Below are 25,441 nucleotides of genomic sequence, written 5' to 3'. Positions count from 1 at the left end.
TCAGCTACAGACTCAAAAGTCTCATCTATAGATGTGTGTAATTTGGTCAGGCTATGTTTTATACTTCTTGATCTGCGGACCCACATGTGCACCTTGTTCCTCTCCCATTTAAATCTCCATACTGTCTGGGCATGCTCCGTCGTCATGCTGTCGAGTCGTTAACTACTGTGTGTGTGTGTGTGTGTGCAGCTGGCTCATGTACCATTAATGCATGTTAATAACTTAAGTTCTTCCCAAGAGTTTTTGTGCTAATCCATCTCACAGGGGGATGCAGAAGCCAGTCAGCCAGATGTCAACTCCATCCTTGACATCAATGTATTGCGCTCTTATTATTATCATCATTAGTCATACTTCTGTTATTACCATTGTTGTTGTTACTGTGCCTCTCTGTGTCTCTCTCTTCTCTCTCCCTCTCCTCTCGCTTCTCTCTCGTGTCTTCTTTCACAGCCAACTGAGCAAGGCCACCAAGAGCCTAGTTCTGCTCAAGGTTTCCTCCTGTTGAATGGGTGTTTTTCCTTGTTGCTGTTGCCTGGTGCTTGTTCATGGGGGAATAATGGGTCTTTTTAAATGAAATCAAAGAATGTGGTTTAGACCTGCTCTACGTAAAAAGTGCCTTGAGATAACTTTTGCTGTGATTACTTCCATGGAGAAGGAAAGGCTCTCTCTGTCCCTTACCTCCAGGGAGCAGATGAGCACACCAGCAGTGGCACATAGTACTACAAAAAAACAAGGAGGAGCCAAAGGCCATAGACCACAGACACTGGGGAGTAGTCAATTCCAAAACCACATATGCCAGATGATGAGCTGGGTGAATCATATATATGTGTCATGTTGTACAGACTTAACAGGAGACAACAAGCTAAACTAGGCAAAACCATTCACCTTCCACTGCACACACCTCTACCCACCCCCACTCAAATATCACAAGGCACTCCAATCACACCTCCAGTAGACTTTTGGTCTACCCATCCCCCATAAAACATCACAGGACTAAAAGGGCGATTCACTGAAATGCTGTCCTCCAGCTATGACCCACAATGGTAAGACATGAACACTGGGGTTTTTTAACTACACAGACCTTCAGTATATATGAAAGTGTTAATTTGTTTTCAAAATGCTGCGTTTTAACTGTTGCTGTTTTAAAAAAGTTGAAAAGTTATTTAATTTATTATTTCTAATGTAATTTTTTTATTTAATATCTTGCTTACCTCAGTCCAACAGCAGGTTTCCCAGGTTCTATGGCAGCTTTGTAATTTTTTTGATTGTCTGGTCAGTTTAGGGACAATGAGCTTGACAGTCACCTGAAAATACTGATGATGGCATTGGCTGTCCAGCCTCAATTCAGCCACAAGATAATAAAAAAACTCTTGCTGTCTCCTTTGCTGGTTGAGGGCATACACCCCATCTAGCTGCTTCTACTTCTACCCCTTCTCTGTAGTCTGTCAAGTAGGAGAAGAAATGCAAGTGTTCTCTTCCTGCTAACAGGCACTGTATGTCAAATATAGATAAAAAAAATAAGTAGGAGAATTAATATACTTTTAACATCTAAAACACAGCCACAAATCTTTGACCCATTTTGTTGATAACTGGACTTTTAACTGCATTAGATTTGTCTGTTGGCTACAGCACAACAAAGCAGTACATAACTATAAACACAATATTCAACAATTAAATTGAACAAATAAAAGAAACTATTTAACCACATAGGCTTACTTACCCATGATAGAAGCACAAAAATCAAGGAGAAATGATCAAATTAACAGCAAGTCAACGTCGGACAGGCAAAGTAACCTTGTTTTCTTTATACATCCATGGTTGTTACATAGATTATTGTGTGCTCTCGTGTTTCCTTTGTGATCTTGCAATTCTAGTATGATCTCACGAATCCAGCAGTGCTGCAAGGTACAGGCAGTGCTCCACTTCTGAAATGCTCCTGGTGGGGTATGACGTCATGTGATGGACGAACAAAACAATGTAACAGTGGAAAAATTACATAGCTGTGCTTAACGGAATCAAGGTGTTAGGGATGCTTACCCTGGTCATAAGTGTGACAACCTGAGTCTTATTTCACATTAACTGACTTTTTGATACTTTTTGAATGATCTGACTGCACAAAGTAAGAAATGATCTGTTGTTGCCAGTTTTACCAGTAGCTTTCCCGACAAATGAATATCACTGAGACTAAAAAAAAAAGGTTACCTTAAAACTAAACGATAAAAAATTCTAAATTCAAGCTAACAAACAAAAATGTTTTCTCAGTGATAAATGTGCCTATGTAGTGCAAACACAATCAGGAATTTTCATGAGCACAGGTGTAGGATTTGTAGACATGTTCTTACCGTGGTGAGTTGAATCCACTGTCAACAGTGACAGAGCTAGAGTCCATACTGTCCAGTCTGGCAGAGTGGGCTGACTGCTGATTCTGACTGGGTTCTGGTAGATTCTCTTTAGCACCAGGGAAGGTGAGGGTTCTTTCAAACCTTCTATGTAGATCCCTCTCTTTCTCTCTTTCTAATAACCACTGCATCGTCCCTGCTCCTCCTCCGGTTATCCCAACAACACCTCCAGTCTTCTCATCCTCTCCTCGGCTTTTGGTCCCCCCCTCCTCAAGTTCATCGTCATCTGATACATTGTAGTAGTCAAAGGAGGCCTCTGCAGTACTGGTTGCGGGTTCTATTCCCTGTGGAGGAGCAGACTGTGTGGCCACCAGAGGTTTGGGGGCATCAAAGGCCTCCTGGGAATCAAGTGCATCGCAGGATGAGGACAGAGTGGAGGAGGCGAGGGCAGGGGGTTTTCTCAAGGAGCTGTATCCAGGCAAAGGGAGGCTGGGAGGAGGTTTAAAGAGTGTGTCTTTACTAAAGATCTCCTTACGTTTTTCTTGACCAGAGGAGGCACTGTGGGAAGGTCGTCCATTGGGGAGAGGGGGATCAGGGATAGAGAGAGGTATTGGAGGCAGGCTGCCACCTTTAGGTCCCACCTTTGACAAGTCCTCCTTGCTTTCTGGAGGATGGGGTGTCTGCCTGTCTGTTTGCCTGTCAGTGCTGCCCAGTTTTAACCCATCATGGCTACTTTTGCCAAGAGTTCCTAGTGGGCTTGCTGCTGTGTGTACAGCCTCAGAAGAACTGGAGCATTGGAAGTAATTGTCGGGAGGGACAGAGGTGGGCAGTGGTTTGGTTGAGTATGCCGGCAGGTTGTCCCTGCTCTTACTCTTCTCTAAGCTCTTGCCACCATCCAACGCCAGGGAGTTCCCAGACAGCTTAGCTGAGGGGGGAGTGGCACGAGAGTAGTGAGAAGAGCTCTGATTGGCTCGCAAGGTTCCATCATCAGTATAGTAACGGCTCCGGTCCTCATAGTAATTCGGTGGTCCAATCAACCCAGCTCCAAGTGGTCCTTTAGAATTGTCCATGGATCTAGATCGTTCCTTGGCCTTGTCACTGCGTTCATTCCTGGACTTCCTCTCCTGTGTGTGGGACTGTGAGCGGTGGACTTTGGAGTGGTGGGCTGATGGGCCATGGCTTGGCTCAGGGAAAGGCATTTCCGTCCTCCGTTTGGCAAGCTCTCCAGACACATCCCACTCAGGTGTGACAGGTAGGTGGGAGGAGTCGAGGATGTTGGGGTTGCTGTGTGCTAGGTGAAGCCGCGCCCGCTGCCGCTCCATGGCGAGTGCGTGCTCCCTCGGAGACCGAGCCAGTGATGACGAGTAGGCTCTGTAGTCCCTGTCGATTAGCTCCAAATGGGAACTGTCGCTTGGCTCACCACGGGGTGCCCTTGTCTTGCTATGTGAGCGGCTGAGTTTGGTCTGGGACTGCTTCCTGTGTCTACCCCCACTTCTCCTACTCCTAGAGCTCTGATTTGCTGACGATGCTTTGTTCCTCTGAGCGCGCTCTTCTTCAAGGCGCTTCATGACCGCTGTATGCCGGGCAAGGTTCTCCACAGTGAGGTCAGGGTTGATTCTGCGGATAATTTCCATCTCTATGTGGCGTGGGAGCTGACTAGGTGCCTCCTCATCACGGAGTGGCCATTCTTCAGGGGGGAACTGACCAGAGAAGGTGGCCAGCTGCTTGGCTTTGTCCTTCTTAAAGCTCAGACGGAACAGCTTCAAACCAAACTTCCGATTTCCTGTACCAGTTCCTCCACCTGTCTGTTTATCTAGCTCTCCAGTTCCACCCCCCCCACCTCCTCCGCCTCCTCCTCCTCCTCGATGCTTGGTGAGCGTGTCCGTCTTGAAGGGGAACCCGAGGGTGCTGCGGCTCTTTTCTGTGTTACCTCCTGCTTGCTGAGGAGGTGTCTGTGGAGAGTGCAGAGACGAATATGCCTCCCGGTGGTCTTTGGGGGATCTGCGCTGCAGGGTGGTGTGGTGGCTAGGGGGGTCGTCTCCACGGTAACTGTTGTTATAAAAAGAATCTCCACCTCCTCCGCAACCTCCACTGTGGTTCTGGCTGGACTTTGGGTGTGTTCGATCTTGCACGCCTCCAGAAGTGGAAGGGGTGATGGTACCAGAGAGAGGGGAGGTGCACTGCGTCTGCTGATGCTGTTGTTGGTTCTGATGTTGCTGTTGTTGGTGTCGTTCAGTGGAACGCTCGTCTAAATGGTACCACTTGGAACTGGTTCGGATTAGGCTAGGAGTGATAAAGTAAGTCTGAGGGGTTACAATAAAATATCCGTCAGGAGTTGGGTAGATCTTCCGCTCACGGACCAACATGCTTAGTGTGTGGTGCAGAACCTCCTCTGTTGGAGTGGGAACACCTGAGCAAAACAAAAAGCAGTGATATTTCACATTAGATTCTCTTCATGAGATTTCTTCTCAAGAATCCACACCTAAGATCTTTGTAGGTTGTGATTACGTGTAAGGCAAGGCCAGATATGGCTTTGTATACTGATATAGCACATTGCAGTAGCAAGGCAATTTAAGCTACTTTATAAAAAATATTACATTGAAAAGTGTAAAAGAAACACATCATAAAAGGACATTTAAATACAATTGTAAAGAGTCATTACACAATTTAAAATAAAATAAAACTTAATATAAAAGTCAAAATGAAAGTCAGTTGAAGCTGAGCTCCGACTTAAATTGTTCGTCCTTGGCTTCAAAAACAATTACTTCAGTGTTTTCTTTGTTTAATCCAACAAAATTCTGGCACATCCAATAACTGATACCTTCAAAGCACTTACTTGCTTATCATGGTAACATATTTTGTTGTTTTCCACAATAAGGATTCAAACCATGTATTACTGTGCCATAAATTCCCACCAAGTTTTCCTTTTGGTCTAGTATGTTGTGGTTGACCATGTTGAATGCAGCACTGAGGTCCAGTGATATTATGATACAGAGGCACGAACTGCTTGTCCAATTTTCTGGATTTTGTTTTGAAGAAGGACGCTAATTCATTGTGGGCCCTAGAGAATAGAAGTTCAGAAGCTACTGACACAGGAGGGGTGCAAATTAACAATGACATTGAGGCCCTCTACAGGAAAGGACAGAGCAGGCTGGCCTTTCTGAGGAGGCTCAGGTCCTTTAATGTGTGCACTTGGCTGCAACAGATGTTCTACCAGTCTGTGGTGGCCAGAGTCATCTTCTTTGCCGCAGTGTGCTGGGAAAGCCAGCACTGTAGTGGGGATGGAACTGAACAGTGTGGAGACAGTGACAGAGAGGAGGATGAGAGGAAAGCTGGAAGCTATCACGGACAATCCCTCTCATCCTCTCTATGCCGAGCTGAGTGCCTCACAGTGTTTGGGGGCTCTTTCATACCATCAAACATCAGATGGTACAACACCAAAGCTCCCAGTACCTCCCACTCCCACTAAAAAAGACTGATGCTGTCCTTACCATGTTAATCCCAGGAACATAGCACACATGTATATAATCTCAGGAACTTTTACATATTGCAGATTTACACAGAGACTGTTCACTCTTACGCTGCTACTTTTTTCTCACTATACTGCTGTGTCAATTTCAAATTCCTCCAATGGAGGATTAATAAAGATACATTTTATCTCTACCATATCTTACCTTAAGTTAGCCTGTCGACAGTAACAAACAAGGCACATACATTATTATTGTTATTGGTGAGGAGGTCAGAGAAGAAGGACCACCTAGTATTTCTCAGTTCCAAATTATACATGAAGTCTCTCTGTAGATGTCATAATGAACCTGGAATTTTGTTTTTGTGCCACCTGCATTCAGCTTTTGAACACTCTTTTCTCTATTCTGACCAGCACAGCTTTTCTCTATGGAGATCTTTTCTTACCAGAGACAACCTTCACCTCAGTGGGTGTAATGGCATAATTTTAGCTCACTGACTGAGACCCAAGTGGAGGCAGGTGTGGAAGAGAAAGCCTCCATTTGTTTTCAGTAATATAGTGTTTTTTTAATTGCCTCTGTTTGTGCACAGCACTCTCAAAGATAACACAGGAATGATCAGACAGAACAACTGTAGAAACTTTTAGGCCCTTAGAGATGATGAAGTCCAGAATGTGTCCCCTGTGTGTGTCTCAATCACACGCCAAGTCATTTCAATTCAGTTACTAAGAGCTCACAATACAGTTCTTTAACTGTAAGTTCTCTTTAAATTTAAGAGTACGGTCTAGACCTACTCTATGTTTTAAGTGCCTTGAGATGACTTTTGTTGTGATTTGGCACTACATAAATAAAGATTGATTGATTAATTGATTGATTGATTCACGTGTCAATGTGGAAAGGAAAGTGTGTGTGTTATTAAATTGCAAACTGTAAAGCAGAGAGTTGTCTTTAAAGTTTTGCAAAAAGTGTGTTATACCAAAATCCATCTGCCTTAAAAAGATATCTGCAGTTACAGAAAAAGTTGAATTGCCATCAAGTCAGTGAGTGGACAGTACATGCAGTTGGTATGTGCTCAGTGCCAACAGTCTGTCACTGAACACTTCATTTAGGGAGCTGACTGTGTTCAGCAGATCAATAAAATATTCATTTTTCATACTTGTTTCAAAAATTATTGCTTCTATAATGTTTTCTACACTATAATGTTTTTCACAGTTGAATTGAAAAACATAGTAATCCTGCATATTGTGCTGCCAAATATGCAGGATTCTTTATATCATTTCAGAGAACATGTCCTTGGGAAAACAGCGTGTAGAATTGGAAGAATCTAAAAGCTTTGTGTTGTCTCTACAATCAAATTTATACACACATATATTGCTAATCTCAAGTGACTGAAACAATAAATGAATAATGTTAAATACTATTCATTATTATTATATATGTGTGGAGATAAAAGTGGGCAGGATTTTAATAATTTTTAACAAGACCTCTTTTGTCATTCTTCACACAACTTCTAATGTCACTTTCTACATTTAAAACTGACTGCAACACTATGAACAGGACAAAAAACTCCTATACCAGCTTACAAGACCCATCATATTTCTAAACAGTGAAAGAAATTAAGTGAAATGTCCTTCCTTCAGTTGTAAAATTCTGAAACCTGGCTCGATGAGTTCTTCCTGGATAATTCATTACAAGTGCCAGGCTTCCATCTACCCTGAGAGGTCTGAACAACAGAATTATTGGGGAAAATGGAGGTGGAACCTGCTTTTGCTTAAATGAAAGTTGGCATACATATGCAGTTGCAGTGTTAAAATCTCTCTCTTCATGAACTGCTGACTTTTCTCCTGCCCAGTGTTTAACATCCCACCTCAGGTCTGTGTTAGTGAGGCATGCAGATGAGGGCAAGCTAGAAGCAAGATGTTTCATCAGTCATATGGGCACATGTGATTTGATTCAATATGATAAGTGACAAACTGAAACTAAATGAAAATTGCTTAAAATTTGCATTCATATCACACACAAACACATCAAAAAAGAGACAGTCTTCTACCACTATCACTAGTAAGCTACACTTCCAAAATATGGTTAAGGAGGAGAAACTTGGTTCATGATCTGCCCCATCAGGTTACTACAATTCATGTACTCTTCACCTGTTAACCCATGTTAACCTGGTTTCTCTGAGTAACCTGGTAACTTAAATGGCAAGGCTGGTGATTTTCAACATTTTTGTATGGCCAACATGTGCAGAGCCAAACCAACAATGACCTTAGGCCTGTGCTACGAAGCTGGATTTAACATACCCGGAATAGCTCTCCGTTACCTGGGTTGACTTACCCAGACATTCGCAATCATAAGCAGTACTATGAAACTGGTTATCAACTCGGTAATTTAACCCAGGGTTTTTTAATCTGGATCTCTGCGCGCTCACATAAAAAGGGGTGGTGTTTGCAGCGTCTGACCAATCGCAAACATGGAGAAACCCTGCACAGCAGCCTACTTTAATATGGAGGAGCACACAATTCTTCTTCAAAAATATGAAGAATTCAATCACATCATCCAGACCAAAAGCAACATTATTGCTGCAGCAAAAGCCAGGAAGGAATGCTGGCAGAAAATTGCCGACATTAAGTTAGTTTAATATTCAACATTCATTTGACATTCAAAATACAAACCTATTATGCGCTTCAGCCATTTCAGTGAATGATGTCAAACCAACTGTATAACATATAGACTAATATACCTCATGTGCCACAAGGATTTTTTTTTAAATATATATTTTGGTCAATTTTTACAATTAAAAAATACGAGGCTATTTATTTATTGTATATGTAACAAATTGACGAAAAGATATATTTGAAAAATAAGCCTGGTTGCACATGAGGGATATTAGTCTGAATGTCATACAGTTGGTTTGACATCATTCACTCAAATGGCTGAAGCGCATAATAGGTTTGTATTTTGAAAGACAAATGAATGTTGAATATTAAACTAACTTAATGTCGCTTGAAAATCATTTTGTACCTTTCGTATAGAATGTCATCGGGGACATCTAAAGGATTGCATGTCCCTAAAAACTCTTATCCAGAACATAACCTGCTCCGGAGCAGGTTAGCCATTCAGCATAAGTTACCATGTTGATCTACCACGGTAAGAAGTGAACCAGCGTCATAGGATGGAAAACCCAGGGTTACCCCTGAAGTTACCTCGATAAGAGAAAATCCAGCTTCGTAGTACAGGCCTCAGATCACCTTACAAGCATTGTGTGTACATCAAAGCCTGATATATCGTATTCCTCTATGCTATCCGTTGTTGTCCAAAAACTAATACTACTGCACTGGGTGACATGTTAATCTCTTTAGATTAAAATAATGCAGCATAGTGTAATAGGGTGTTACAACTTTTTTCTTAATACCTTTCATTTCAAATCAGCTTTTTTCATTTGGACTTCTTGCCACTATATGCACAACTTCCAAATGTTCAACAAATATCATGCAACATGGTCCAATGAGCTATTACAAATAGATTTAGCTAAATAGATGCCTAATAGCTGTTGAATAAAAAAAGACACTAAGGGGTCAAATGATGAAATACTACAAATGTAAAGGCATTAACCAATCTCAGAAGGTTGTTCTCATCAATAATGGATACTTTTAAGTTGTTACTGATTATCTGTCAGAGGTATTTGAAAATGTATAACTACTGGGCAATAGATCTAGCTGTTGACTGTATTAGTTTCTTTTCTTCACACAGACCTTTATCTTTATCTACCTCTTTCTTGCTTCATCTCTTGTCATCTATCCACTGTTGCTTTGATAAACATGTTATAGACATTAAAATAACCATTCAGTGATTAAAATAAAACCACTATCAATTCACTAAATACAGTTATTGGAATAGTATAGGATATAGGAATCCTCAGGTGAGGTTTATGAAATTGTGAATGACAGGTGACCACGTGCAGTGCAGGCATTTTACTCATTTGGGATCCTCCCATTTTTTAAAAATAATTTATCCTCTCTACTTCTCCCACTGTCAGTCTGGAGGTATTACTGCCAGTTACATCATAGCAGCCTTTCAGCTCAGCCAAAATGATGCAACACCATGAGGGCAGACAAGCACACACACACACACACACACACACACACACACACACACACACACACACACACACACACACACACACACACACACACACACACACACACACACACACACACACACACACACACACACACACACACACAAAAATAAATCCACAGTGTTTGTCCATCCCTTTCCACTTCATCTTGTTGATAACAAGACCAAACAAAGGAAAGGAGGTTAGAGACAAAGGTATGCTGTCTGAATGCTGCTGTACTTGATTCAGGACATGAAAACATAAAGCTGATCACTGTCTGCTCTCAATATACTGGCATGAAGGGAAATCTTGTAGCAGCCATCTTCTGTTAAAGATAAGACAAGTGTGGGATCAATTCTACATATTCATTGATGATTAAGGGGTTCCAGGCCTACATTGGTTATAATGGATGTGGATAGATATAGTGGACGTTTACAATAAAGGATGGGTGAGAATTGTACTGTTTGCCTTCATATAGGGATATTAATACATGTTACTAACTTGGCTTCTTCCCCAGAGTTTTTGTGCTGTCTTGTTATCTTTGTTGTTGTTACTGTGCCTCTCTGTCTCTCTCTGTCTGTCTGTTTGCCTCTCTCTCTCTCATTCATTCTTTCTCTCTCAACCCAACAGGTCATGGCAGTTGCCTGCCCACGTAGAGCCTGGTTCTCCTTCCTACCGCTGTCGCCAAATGCTTGCTCATGGAGGAAGGCTGAGTTTCTTGAAATTTAATTAAAGTTATAGTCTATAGTCTTTTGTTATGACTTGGTACTATATCAATAAAAATAATGGTTCCATGAATCCTGGATGACTGCCAGAGGTGGCGCTTCAAGTATTGAATGTCTCCTTCTCGCGCATTCGCAGGTCAAGTGTTTATACCAACAAAGTCCCCTGTGACCCCTGATGACCCGGTTAACCTATATCTTCTGGTGGCCAGACACATAGCTGCAGACGATGATGTCGGGATGCCAAATCTTGGCCCCTAACTGAGACAGGAGATCCTTCCTGTCAGGGAGGCACCATGATAAGCTGCGGCAGAGCCTGTACAGCAGAGGAAACCATGTCCTCTCTGTCCAGAAGGGGGCTACCAACAGCAGCCAGTGGCACTGCTGCAGTATATATCAGAGGGATTGGTGAAAATGCATAAAGTTTACCCTCTGGCCATTCCAGAGGGCTGGTCTCCTCTGTCAAGGAGAACCAGAGGGGACAATGGGTTGACTCCTCTGTGGCAATAAGATCCACCTCTGCCCTGCTGAAGATGTCCCAGATGTTGAGCACCACACCTCTGGATGAAGCTGCCAACAGGAGAGGAAGTCTGCAGCCTGATTCCATTCCCTGGGCAAATACATCACCCCCAGGCTGGCTAGATGGGGAGTTGCCCACAATAAGAGGTTCCAGGACACCTGCAACAACCGTGCAGACCACATGCCTCCCTCTCAGGAATGGAATAAAACAACAGTATGCAGAACCTCTGCAGTGCTGAGCATTTGGTACCTCAAGACCTTCAGGAACCCATTGTGTCCCTTCAAGTCAAAGATAGGGCGGAGTCCTTTCTTTTTGACAAGATAGTAGGTCGAATAGAGCCACTAAGCAGGCTGTTGAGCTGGGCTGTAGACACTAGGGTAAGTCTGTGGATGAGAGCGGTTGGGGGGCAGCTGAAGAACCCCTAGGCTTGCTGGGAGGAGGCACACTCCTGTGAAGCCCAGAAAGCTGGCATGTCTGGCTTGGATCGTGTGCTCAAGTGCCTCTAGAGTAGCCGATCCAAACAGCTCACAAGGTTCTACTTGGACATCGCAGAGGGTCCCCTCCAGCATATCTCAGTGAGGCGACTGTGCCAGCCAAACCTGGCGGCGAGCCTGAACGAGAGTGGACATCAACCGCCCTAATTCTCTGGACATCAGAGCAAAAGCATGCAGAGACATGTCACTAAAATTGTGGACGGAAGCATCCAGTGTAGCCTCCTGCAGGGATACTGAAAGAGCAAGCATTAGGTGTGATAAGGAATTGCCTATGTGTCCCATGTGTGCTGCTGAGTCATAGATTTTAGACAGCATATCACCCGTGGGGTGACACTGGGGGCGAGGACACCTTGCATCTGGCCCCAGAGCCTCAATCGCTGGCATGCAGCCCAAGCCAAACTTTGGGGGGTTAGGGTTAGGGTTAGGGGTTGCAACAAATGTATATAAAGTTATCCCCAGAGGAAACACTTCTGCGAACTACAAAGCCAATATGTATATCACACACCTATGTTGAGCGTGAGCACTGCCTTTATGAGCAAAGGTTAACTTGCTGTGCTACAAACACAAAACGGGCACAACCGAGTTGACACCAAAATATACAAACTAAAGTAGGCAGAGTGAAAGCATCGGTAAGAACTACCAAACAAAGCAAACACAGCTAATGTTGTTGCTGCTAACAGAAAAAATTAAGTTAAAAATACACACCTATGCAGCGAAGTCGATACTTTAGATTTAGCTAGAGCTCAGTGACATGCAGTCTACCTGAAATCGAGAAGATAAAAAGGAACAGATCTTCTCATGTCTGAATATATGTGTTAACCGGGATCATCAGGGGTCACAGGTGATTTTGCCTGAGATGGAGAAATTCAGTGCTTGAAGCATCGCCTCTGGACAGCCTAATTGTGGTTTGCAAGCTTCCGTGTATCGTGGTTGTGGACCCTGTGTTGCTGTGGACATCAGGCACGTCCACATGCTGCTATTATTAGAAATCATATTCCTATTATTGTTATTGTTGTTGCTGTGCACTTTTGCGTGTTTTTCCTGGCCACTCTTGCCAAATACTTGCTCATGGGGAAATGTTGGGTCTCAATTAAAATTCACTGAGGTCCAATTTGTGAAAATGTCCTCAAGTGAAAGTCCGGAACATCATGTCCGTGTTATTTTTCAGTACCTTGAAGTAGCATTGTAGTTCCATCAGCATCTGTGTCTAAGTAGGTAAGTAGATAATAGATAAATACATTTTATTTTCTTATATCAAATAAAGCTTTTGATTGTGCTTCTCAAATAAAGTGCTTAGTTTTAGAAAAATAAAAAAGAATCCCTTTTTACTTTTAAATTTAACTTAAACTGTACCAGTTAATTTCACATCTAATAACTTTATAACAAAACATCTTAACACTTCTGCATTTACACTTTGTCTTATCTTTCTCTTGTTTAATGAGACAAGTGAGCTCTTGCTTGTCCAGCCAGGATTTTAAATCTGGGTTGGAATGGTGAAAAATGGTGAATTGCACTGACATTCAAGTCTCTCTGTATGTCTGAATGCACAGATTTGATCAGCTGATTACTGTCACATGAGAAGATTGGCTAGCTAAATTGTACAGTGGTCTCCTGCTCCACTATTACCGTAATACGCTTGACCTGGTCATAACAAACTCTGTTGCCATCATGAACCTACAGGTACGTGATCTAGGGCTGTCAGACCACAAAGCCGTCTTCATGGAGCTGCCCTTCTCCTACTCATCCCACTGTAAACCGAAGCGGCAAATCCATTTCAGATCCATTAAAAACATTGACCCTGACGCCCTAGCTATAGACCTCCAACACGTGTCCTCTGACTCTACTGCTTTCTCCTCAGTAACAGAAACAGTGGACTTTTACAATCAGTCTCTGACAAGCCTCCTTGACCATCATGCCCCCATCAGGACCCGTACAGTCACCTTCTCACGCTCAGCCCCCTGGTACACTAGTGAGCTGCGGGGGATGAAATCATCTGGACGCATCCTTGAACGGCGCTTCAAGGCTTCAGGACTGACAGTACACAAGCAGGCCTACAGGGAACATCAAAAAGCCTATGCCAAATCCCTCAAAGATGCAAGGTCCCAATTTTACTCTAACATCATTAATAGCAACCCAGGCAACTCCAAGCAGCTTTTCTCTACCATCAGCCACCTTCTCCAGCCGCAAACAACCTCTCACTCAGATGCCACTGTGGAAAACTGCAACAACTTCATTAACTTCTTTAGGAATAAAATAGTAACCATCCGTTCCCTTCTATCCAGTCCCCCTGGCCCCTCAGCCACTCCCACCACTCTAACTGATCCACTGCCAGGGCCTTCCGGACTTCTCAGCAACTTTTCCAGTGTCACACTGCAGGAGGTTGAGGCCATCATCGGTAAAATGAAACCTTCTACCTGCGTGTTGGACCCCCTCCCCACAGCCCTGGTAAAGTCCAATCTTGCTGCCATTAGCCCCCTCATCACTCAGGTGACAAACCTTTCCCTGCAAACTGGCTATGTTCCACCTGCACTTAAAGCTGCTGTTATCAGGCCACTTCTTAAAAAACACACACTGGACCCGGATCATCTCTCGAACTACAGACCCATCTCAAACTTGCCATTTCTCTCAAAAGGTGCTGGAAAAAGTAGTGGCTTCCCAACTCCATAACCATCTCAAACAAAATAATCTGTACGAAACATTTCAGTCTGGTTTCCGCCAAGGCCACAGCACTGAAACAGCACTGGTTAGGGTGACCAACGACCTGCTCATGACAGCTGACGCTGGCTCCCCATCCCTTCTCATTCTCCTGGATCTGTCTGCCGCTTTCGACACTGTTGACCACAACATCCTGTTGCACCGTCTTCATACCACCATCGGCCTCTCCAACTCAGTCTACAACTGGTTTTCCTCCTATCTGTCAGGAAGGACAGAGCACGTTGCCCTGGGGGAAGCTAAATCAGAGACCCACCCTGTCACCTGTGGGGTCCCCCAGGGCTCGGTACTTGGACCAACTCTCTTCACCGTGTATCTGCTCCCTCTTGGTCATGTCATCAGGACACATAGATTATCATTCCAATGCTATGCCGATGACACACAGTTGTACCTCAAAATGGACTCTAACCACCCCAACCACTCTGCACTCTCACCATCTGACACTCTCACCACCTGCCTGGAGGAGATAAAGGCGTGGATGAAGCTCAACTTCCTGCAGCTAAACAGCTCCAAGACTGAGGCCATCCTAGTCGGCATTCCACACCAGGTTGGCACTTCCACCATCACCAGCATCACCTTCTCGGATCAGGCCATTCCATTATCCCCAGTCGTCACCAACCTTGGTGTAAAAATGGACCCCCATCTCACCTACGACAACCACATCAAACAGCTCTGCAAAACCTTATTCTACCACCTCAAGAACATCGCTAAACTCCGTCCGTCACTCACCCTCGCAGACGCAGAAAAATTGGTCCACGCCTTTGTCTCCTCCAGGCTGGACTACTGCAACTCCTCATCGGGATCCCTAGCAAGAGCATTCAAAAGCTCCAATACATCCAGAACAGCGCTGCTAGGATCCTGATGAGGGTGCGGAAATTCAATCACATCGCTCCCATTCTAAAAACACTCCACTGGCTCCCTGTCTCACTCCGCATTGAGTATAAGGTCTCCCTCCTCACCCACCAGTGCCTCCATGGAACTGCCCCCACATACCTCAAGGACCTCCTCACTCCTCAGACATCCACACGTTCCCTCCATTCTTCCTCCACCCATCTCCTTAAAACCCCAAGGACTAAGCTCCACACAATGGGAGATCGGGCTTTCTGCTCTGCCGCCCCCCGTCTTTGGAACGCCCTCCCAGACCACCTGAGGGCACCACAGGCTACTGACACTTTTAAATGTGGCCTGAAAACCCACCTTTTTAAAAAAGCATATGATTGCTGATTTTATGTGTCGTTTTTACTCTGTATCACTTTGAGATTGCTTTTATGAAAAGTGCATTACAAATAAAATGTATTATTATTATTATTATTATTATTATTATTAATAGCTGGAGAAACTGCGCCCGTTAAAATAGAAACGCTCTGCCAAAATTTAACAATCCTCAATATTTCATCAGTCACAGGTCCGGGTCCGGATAAGATGGCGTTTGGGTCCGCCTATTAGTGATCAGAGGTTCGATTCCCAGCTCCTACAGTTCACATGTTGATGTGTCCCTGGGCAAGACACTTAACCCCAAATATGCTCCTGATGGCTCCACAAACAGTGTTTGAATGTGTGTGAATGTTATTTCCTCCTGATGAGCAGGTTGGCACCCTGCATGGCAGCCTCTGCGATCAGTGTATGAATGTGTGTGAATGTCACATGTAGTGTAAAAGCACTTTGAGTGGTCAAAAAGACTAGAAAAGTTGTATAAGTACAGTCCATTTACCATTTAGACCTGCTATATGTAACAAGTGTTCTGACATAACTTCCATTATGATTTAGCACTCTCTAAATAAAATTTAATTGGACTGAACTGAATAACATTTCCATAACAGCATTGTTTGTTGAAAATGTGCGAAAGTAAAGTGGTAGAAAAGTAATATATTTTTCTGATTTATCGTTAAGTATGGATTTGGGACATGGCTGCTTACAACACAAGGACAATGTTGCCTGCTTGCTGATACTCAGCCGCATAAGAATTAATGTCCTGTAAACAGGGTAATTGAACAAAAATGCTTGTATCTAATCTCACATGGCAAATTTGGAACAACTGGATTTTTAATTGATTGGTCAATTTTTCCATCCTAAATATCTCTAGAGTAATTCCAATCCAATCATCCAGGGTAGGCTGAATCAGGCTTAACCATTTCCATGTAATTGTTTTCTTACTTGCCACCAGGAGTAATTGCAGTAGCTTTATCTCGCTCCTACGTTCCAAAAAAGAGACAAGACCCAGGTACAGAACATCAAAACTCAGAGGTATTTGAGTGTTAAAGACCATGCTTAAAGAAGTGTGGATACCCTTCCAGAAAACATTTAACTTGAGACATTCCCAGAAGATATGATAATGGTTAGCAACAGTTGAGCCACATTGTCTCCAGCATTGCACATGTGCACCTTTATACCTCTCCTGATACAGTGTCTTGAAATATCAAATAATATTCTTCCAGCAATGCTCTCTCCAGCTCATGGAGCTGGACATTGTCCACTGGAAGGACCAGATCTTGCCCCACGACTCTCAATCCTCGATTCCCTTTCCCATACATGACTAATGTTAATGATAGTTTGAATAACTGGACTGCTGATGCAATCCCATTGTACGTATGTCATTTGTCCACAATTGCTGTAATTAACACCGTACAAGTAAAAGTTCTGCTTCATGCTCAGTCAAACTTTTAACAGGAAAGCTTTTTACATTTCCATGAATGAATTAAGGAATTAGGAGAAAGGAGACAGAATTGATGAAGAATTGCAGGATGTAATGGCACCGAAAGAAGAACAAGGAGAAAGTAGAGGAGGTTTCAAGATTGAAAAAAAAGTTCATGGAGCAAAGACATGAATGAATGAGACATGGACTAATTCAAAGCAGGAAATTACACCTGCATCTCAATGAATTACAGTTCTGGTAAATATTTCTGAAGGCACAATCTGTCCAAATGAAAATCCAAATGTACACAACAGGGCATCTCTAAATACAAAAGCCAAAGCCCAAGACTAAAACTTGATATAACAGGATGAACAGATCTTTTCAATAGAGTCCGAGCAATATGGGATTTTTAAAACCAACACCGATAGTGATTTTAGAGTATGGTAAATTAGTGGTAAATGGTAGATTTTTTAACTGGAATTATATTAGATCTTTTCTATGTGGATTGTTCACCGATTTTGCTCTGATATTACTATAAGGTATAAAGGTACTCAGAAGGCTGCTTTATTAAACATGTACTTAATAAAGTACATTTAACATTATACATTGTTAAGCATTTCTAGTAGGGATCGACCGATATGGTTTTTTAAGGGCTGATACCGATTATTAGTAATCAAGGAAACCGATAACCGATATCTAGAACCTATATTAATTTGCAGTAAAAATTTAAATTTTGGTGTCAAAATTTAGAATAACACAATTATGATTGAATACAGTATACTGTTTGTTTGTTTTTGTACACTGTGAAAATCTGTGATAAAAAGACCTTAACCTTTGTAGAATAGCACAAACTCTGATCTTGGTTGAAATGGTTCAAGCAATTGTTTTATTTAGGGCTGTCAGCGTTAATGCGTTAATCGCAATTAGATTAATGCAATCCATAACGCGTTAATTTTATAAAATCACATTTTAATTTTGCAAGCCTTTTTGTCCCTTCTACTCACCCGTAGACGGCTCCTCTGTAGCGCTATGCTTTGAAGTGGCCTCCTGCAGTAAACCTACCACAGTGATGGAAAGTAAGAGAGCTACTGGACTTTTGAACGGCTTGTTTAACTTTAAAAAACTTTGAGACGGTTCAGTTGACAAGTCAAAAGTAAGATGCAACCTGTGTCAAACGGAGTATGTCGAGTTTGAGTTAGCACCTCGACGCTAAACACCCAGGTGCAGCCAAGCGAGCCTCAGCTCCACCAAAGTACCATTTTGGAGTGTGGGAGTCGCAGCAGAGCCGTGATTGATTCCCAGTTCAGACACTCTGGTAAGAAATGCTTTACATTATGGGCTTAAAACTGCCTTGAAATGTAAAATAACAGGCTTTTACACATGCAAATCAAAACGCGATTAATCACGATTAACTATGGAAGTTCTGCGATTAAACTCGATAAATTTATCGTTTGACAGCCCTAGTTTTATTATATAAAAACAAAAAGTGCAGAGATCTCTTAAAGTTTAACAGGTTTTGCTTTCTTAATCTGTAGGCCAGATCAGTCCTCTCCACTTTTCTCTGTGGCGCTGCATCTAGAAGCTGCAATGTTGATTGGCTGTCACTTGTGCCATGCAGCCAATCAGTGGGCGCTGTAGACGGGACATTGTTACACAGCCAAGAGTGGTGACTTCAGGCAGAGAGAGACAGCTGCATAAGAGCCAAAGGAGCGCGTTTTAAAATAAACTTACATCAGTTATCGGTGGAAAAAACGGCCGATGCCGATTATCATAAAAATGCTGAATATCGGCCGATATTATCGGCCATGCCGATTATTGGTCGATCCTTAATTTCTAGCAAAAATGGAAAAAAAAGAAAGAAGCTAAATAAACAATGGTGCTGGGCAGAAATTAATATGTACAGAATGTAATCCATACATTCCAACTCTCCCGCATATTGATAGCGGCTCCCGGAATCTGGAGCGAGTGAGAGTGCATGCTAGAGAGTGACTGCGCGTGTGTGTGTGTTTGTGTGACTATCAATGCAGCTCATGTGAGAGCACAGCGTCCTTATAGCTCTGTGTTGCTGCTTATTAAACTTGACCAGTTTGCACATACCCTTAAACTCTGACTTACTGGTGGCATACTGGGTGAAAAATATTTCCAGTGATGGTTAAATTAAGGTCTCCATTTGTGTGAAAGGAAAAATCAAAAGCTTCCCTGTAGTATGATTGATATACTACATAGATCTTCAAATACTTCATTTACATATCATTTATTCTGCAGCCCACTGAATTTTTATTTACTGACACCACTACACATACAGTCAGGACGTCAAGAGTTAGAATACAGACCGCTCACTGTCTACTACTTTGTGTGAGTGTGTTTCTAAACATCATGTCTTGTAAACCCATCTATTCCAAGGTTGTGGTTTGACCGGTATGACCAGTCGAGGCAGATGGCCGCCCACTCTGAGTCTGGTTCTGCCTGAAGTTTCTTCCTGTTAAAAGGGAGTTTTTTCTTGCCACTGTCACCAAGTGCTGGGAATGTTGGGAATGTTTGTTCTCTTTAAATTAAAACCTGGAGAGTACTGTTTAGACCTGCTCTATGTGTAAAGTGCCTTGAGATAACTTTGTTGTGATTTGGCGCTATACAAATAAAGACTGAGTGATTGACTGTTTGAGGCCAAAGGTGCTAATGTAGGAGGCTACAGATTTAAACATCTGCATTAAAAAGAAGGTTCAGTTGAGTCACATAAAAAAATCCAACAAGACTAAACTAAGATTAAAGGTGAGCAGATGAGAATATTTTTTCCAGTTTCGAATATAGCATCAAAATAATTTATAGAAATTGTACTACACAAAAAGCAGGTTATAAATCTTGGATGTGAACATTTATCCTTGATTTTAGGACAGTAGCTTGGTAAACCCACTGAATGCATGGGTAAAATCTCCTTTAAGGCTGCAGTCTGTAACTATTTTTGTGTTATATTTTCTGAAATTTCAATTATGATCTGACAGTAGACAAAGGCTACGTTCACACTGCGGTTAAAAGTGACCTGAATCCGATTTGTTCGCTCAAATGTGACCAGTGTTGGTCATCTTACTTTAAAAAAGTAATTAGTTACAGTTACAAATTACATCAATGTCAAAGTAATTAATTACCAGGAAAAGTAACTATTACGTTACTTTTTAAAAAGTTGTTCAAATATGTCAAACTACATGGCTGCCCCAATCAACAACAACTGGTCCAAAACACGTTCAAAATGAACTACTACTGTACATGTCCTGTACAACTTCTCTTAATATAACAATGAATGAAATTGTACTGGAAATGAATGTATAAAATGGTCCAGTGAGGGGAGGAGTGCGATTGGTCTAATAAGCATCAACACAGAGCTATCATGATGCTTTGCTCTCACACGCGCTGCATTGATAGTCAGATAAACACACACACGCACACGCAGTCACTCTCTACAGCGCAGTCTTGCTCTCTCGCTCCAGATTCCGGGAGATTGTGTCTCATTTGCGCCCTACTCTGTCTTTGGTTATGCCCCTAAATGCAGCCACTCTTTGGCAGGGAGACAGAGAGAAAAGCGCCAGTTCGATGAGGCCTGAAGAGGTAATTGTGCATTTTTTGGCAGTAACGGTAACAGTGTTGTAACGGGGGAAACGAGTAATTAATTTGATTACTCGTAACGCCGTGAGTAACGCTGTTATACTCTAATGCAGTTATTACCAACACTGAATGTGACCCATATCTGATTTGTTTCAGACAATGTGAACAGCACAAGTCGTATTGAATCTGACATTTCCAAATCCGATTCATATCGGATTTGAGCAATAAATCGGAATTGAGCATTAAGGCCTGTGGTGTAAACGTAGCCTATGATACAGATAAGCTGTGACAAAATCCATTGTCTCTGGGTCCACCTGGTGGTCGTAATGTGATTTGCAAGAATCCACCGCTCCCAAGTCAAAACAACCAATCAGTGCCCGGAGGAGTGCCAATGACACTGTACACACGCTGCTGGCAAGGATACAGATAGAGACTCCTCTGAAACCCCCCCCCCCCCCCCCACACACACACACACACACACACACACACACACACACACACACACACACACACACACACACACACACACACACACACACACACACACACACACACACACACACACACACACACACACACACACACACACACACCCAAGCAACATGTTCCCTCGAAGTGTAAATCAGGCTTTAGGGCGCACTCACACTAGGGCCAGTTGTTTCGTACCATGCTGAAGCACCCTGTTCCCCGCTGGCCCACACTCACATTACCTCAATCCCAAGTGTACTCAAGCACGCTTATTTATATTACACAGTTTACTCTCATAAAACATGCACAGTTGTGTGTTTGCGCGCTGTGTGCTGGTAAAACACAACACAGCCGATCAATTAACACAAACGCACTATGATTAAAAAGTGCAAGGTTGTTCTTCTGAGTCATGCCTGTGTAGTATGCAGTATTACAGATACTTATGTAAAAAAGACTAGTAAAAGCAGACGTACTGATTCAACTCTTTACTCCAGTAAAAGTAAGACTTAGTTTAATGACTTAGAAGTCGCCAAATGACTTAATTTAACAAATTTCGTTGGTTTATATAATGAAGATTTGTAAAATATTACTTTTATGAGAGTCACAGACAATAAACTTAGCATTTCATAATTGCAGCGGTGCAGCAGATGCAATGAAGTCCACGCAGCACGCTGGATGCAAAGTCTATAGCCTATTCATTATAATGTTGATGGACATAAATTGAGTTCTTTTGCCTAATAATGATAAAATAATACACAAAAAATAAATCGGATTGGGAACCCATATATGCTTGATGTTTCTACGTTGCATTTAGTGTTGCTTGAAATGACCAGGGCTCAGCTAATGTTGCCTTTTAAAAATCGTTGATTTCCCAGAATTCCCTGGAATTATTTTTATTTTTATTAATTCCCTGGCTTCTTTTCCTGGGATTTAAATTGTCAACTGTGTGCTGAACATCAAGATTCTATAATAACAGCAAAAATGATTATGATAGAATTGTCCAAAATGGGACATATTACACCGGAAATTAAGAAGATCACTGAATTACAGGGTTAGACAAATTATTATTAAACCCATTGATAGACTGAATAGCATCTGGACAGTTGTGTGTGAGTGTGTTGCCTGTCATTACATCATATAGTTGCTTTGGTGACATGATGCAAGTTGTCTGAAGAGGGAAACCCAAAGCTGACTGACACACACACACCAACACACTAAATGTTTTGTGTGCGTGTGTGTGTTGAGTCAGCTGCAATATATAATTTCGTAACAGCATTTCAAAATCTGACAGTGTAATTGTCACACTGCAAAGGATGCAGTCTAAAAGGGTCTGATTAGACCACCATGGAAAGTGAGAAAACACCTTTATTGTCTGAAGACTAACTTCTCCTGGAGAAAAATATATATATATATATAGAAAAGCAATCATGATAAAATATTAAAATTGAAAACAGTTATGATTTTAAATTCCATTACAATAGAGACCTTTTGCATATAATTTGCATTGCTGGAAGGTATACATTATTGCCTTTCCAATTCAGATTTTAGTGTCATGTTTATGTGAAATGAAAAATCATGATTATACGATTATCACGATTATATACACCATGGAAGGAAACACTGCTCATTTTTAATTAAATGTTTTATTCACACACTTTCTTTTGGTCCTTCAAATAAAAGACGTCAAGCCTACTTTATAGTAATTAAATAAATAAATAAATACAAATAATTTATAATTATAGAAAATACAGTTGGGAATGGTAGGCACACAAATTTTGAATTCACGGTAGCTGTAGCTATATATATGTATGTGTGTGTATATATACTGAGGTCGCTCTCAGGAGCTCAGTGAATTCCAGCGTGGTGCTGTGATAGGATGCCACCTGTGCAACAAGTCCAAATTTCATGTGGCCTTCAGATTAGCTAAAGAACAGTGCGTAGAGAGCTTCATGGAATGGGTTTCCATGGCCAAGCAGCTGCATCCAAGCCAAACATCACCAAGTGCAATGTAAAGTGTCGGATGCAGTGGTGTAAAGCAGCCACTGGACTCTAGAGCAGTGGAGATGCTTTCTCTGTAGTGATGTGTCGTTTGCGAACGAGCCGGCTCTAAGAGCCGATGCCCGTCGGAGAGAGCCGAATCTTCAGCCACCTGCTCAACAGTCCGTTCATGGGTTTATTTTGATGGGCACACCATACGGCCAATCACATGTGAGGACAGAGGATCATACCATTATGTGAAAGAAGGAAGGGGGACAGACGGAGGCCAGGTACACACAGCAGAGACAGCGAGACAGCGGAGGATTTGAGAGCAAACATCATGAGTGACAAGCGAAAAAGAAGCAGCATTGGGTTGCATTTCATTGATACTTGGGACTGCAAAGCTGAGTGCAGAATTTGTAAAATGAAGATATCTGTCAGAGCAGGGTCAACAACAAACCTTCACAGACATTTAAAAACCACCCACCCATCCATGCCACTAGAGGAGAAAGGGCAAAATACCCCTCCTCCATCCACTGACCATGGAGAAGTGTCCAGTGTTGAGCCAAGTACAGCATCTACTTCAGGTATACCATGTCCACGACAAACCAGAATAAGCTCATTTATTGCCAAACAAATGACTCCATCCAACAGATAAGTGCTGATGAGGAGCTGGCTAAAATGATAGCCATGGACTTTCAGCTATTTTCTATTGTGGAGGACAAAGGATTTAAAACTTTTGTCCAGGCCATAAACCCATAATTGTCCCAAACAATTATTCCACGACTTTACAACACAGAGTGTGCATTGTGGCAAGACAGGGTCAAAAAAGCTTCAGCAGTTTGCCTGACAACTGACTGCTGGACATCCAGAACAACAACCTCATACATGACCGTCACTTGTAACTTTATTGAAAACTTTAAGATAACATCTTGCCTTCTTGACTGTTTTGAGTTTGCCGAGGACATACTGCAGACAACCTGGCAGAGGAGCTACTGAGAGTGGCAAAAGAATGGCAAATAGATGACAAAGTGGTGTGCTGTGTTAGTGATAATGCAGCAAACATAACCAAAGCCATAAAAAATTTGCAGGGGATCCACCACCCATGTCTTGCTCACACAATAAATCTCATGATTAAAAATGCACTGAAGGTGGTGAAACCAACTGTGGACAAGGTGAAGGCTATTGTTGAGTTATTCCACAAAAGCACAGTTGCCACAGAGAAGCTCAAGTCCACACAACGCCAGATGGGGATGCCTGAGCTAAGGCCCAAACAGGAGTGTGCTACAAGGTGGAACGCATCCTTGAATCAAAAGATGCCATCATCTCCACCTTGGCTGTCATCAACACTCCTGTTGACACACAAATCAAAAGGAATGGGAGACAGTGAAAGAGGTCTGCACCATTCTAGAGTCCTTTGAGGAGGTGACTGTGGAGATAAGTGCAGAAAGGTAACTTTAACAATTTTGTTCTTAGTTTACTACTATACAGTTAAAGATTGCAGTAAATAACAAAATACTATTAATGACAGACTCTTTTATTTTTAATGAATCGTAAAAACAGCAATGTAACATAACAATGCCTAATTTTCACATTTACTGTTTTCTTTTTTTCAGCTATGTCACAGCCTCCAAATTGCTTCCTCTCTGCAAGGGCCTGCAGCGGGTAACAGTCTTCAACCAACGAAATGTAATGGTGGATAAAGCAAAGGAGCTGGCCAACGCTCTTTGTGCATCAATGGACAGAACATTTCTGAGAATGGAGTACGACCCTGTGCTTTCAGAAACCACAGCACTGGACCCACGGTTTAAAAAGTTTGCTTTTAGCGACAACAAGGCTGTGGATGAGGCACTTCAAAGGATCAGTGCAGCAGCAACAAGGTGCAATCCCAGTAGCCTGTCAGCTCCTCCATCAGAGGGCCAAGAGGGAGAAGTTGGAGCAGGGGTGGGTTCCGAGGAACCTCAGGCTTCTGCTGTGTGGAGGCTCTTTGATGAAAGAGCAACAGGAGACACGGCAATGAGAAATTCCACAGCTGATGCTGTACTGGAGGTGAGGTCCTACCTTCAAGAGCCCCTCATCCAGAGAGCTGAAGACCCACTGAAATGGTGGGAGGCCAAGGCTTCATGCTACCCACGCCTGGTTAAGGTAATGGTAGGAAGACTTTGCATTGTTGCAACATCGGTCTTCTCAAAAACAGGACAAATCACAAAAAAAAGAGAGGTGAAATCGGATCAGCCCATCCAAGCTGAGGTATCTGGCTTTCCTGAATGCCAACCTACAATTAAAGCTGCAAGCAGCGATGAACAGGCCCTCGCCCCCCCACGCATGTCAGACTGTGGCTCAGTCGGAGAATATAGCATCACTAAGGTCTTATGTCTCAGCTGAGTTAATTTCAGGTGTAA

General features: G+C 42.5%; 1 protein-coding gene across 6 annotated transcripts in view; it reads right to left on the bottom strand.

Moving 5' to 3' along the window:
- The window catches only part of LOC128363475 (storkhead-box protein 2-like), a 148,477-nt gene that overhangs the window by 19,165 nt on the left and 103,871 nt on the right, over nucleotides 1–25,441 (bottom strand). For 3 of the 6 annotated variants that reach the window (XM_053324476.1, XM_053324480.1, XM_053324481.1), the window contains exon 3: nucleotides 2,340–4,746. In XM_053324476.1, coding sequence (XP_053180451.1) covers nucleotides 2,340–4,746 — 2,407 coding nt within the window. Of the gene's footprint in view, nucleotides 1–912; nucleotides 1,489–1,515; nucleotides 1,934–2,339; nucleotides 4,747–25,441 lie in introns of those variants that run through there. The other 3 variants (XR_008321666.1, XM_053324478.1, XM_053324477.1) reach the window with 3 other exon arrangements.

Source organism: Scomber japonicus, chromosome 8 (assembly GCF_027409825.1).
Source record: "Scomber japonicus isolate fScoJap1 chromosome 8, fScoJap1.pri, whole genome shotgun sequence".
In the NCBI taxonomy this organism is placed as follows: domain Eukaryota; kingdom Metazoa; phylum Chordata; class Actinopteri; order Scombriformes; family Scombridae; genus Scomber; species Scomber japonicus.
Note: the sequence above shows the minus strand (reverse complement) of the source record. Positions and strands in the feature narration are given on the sequence as shown.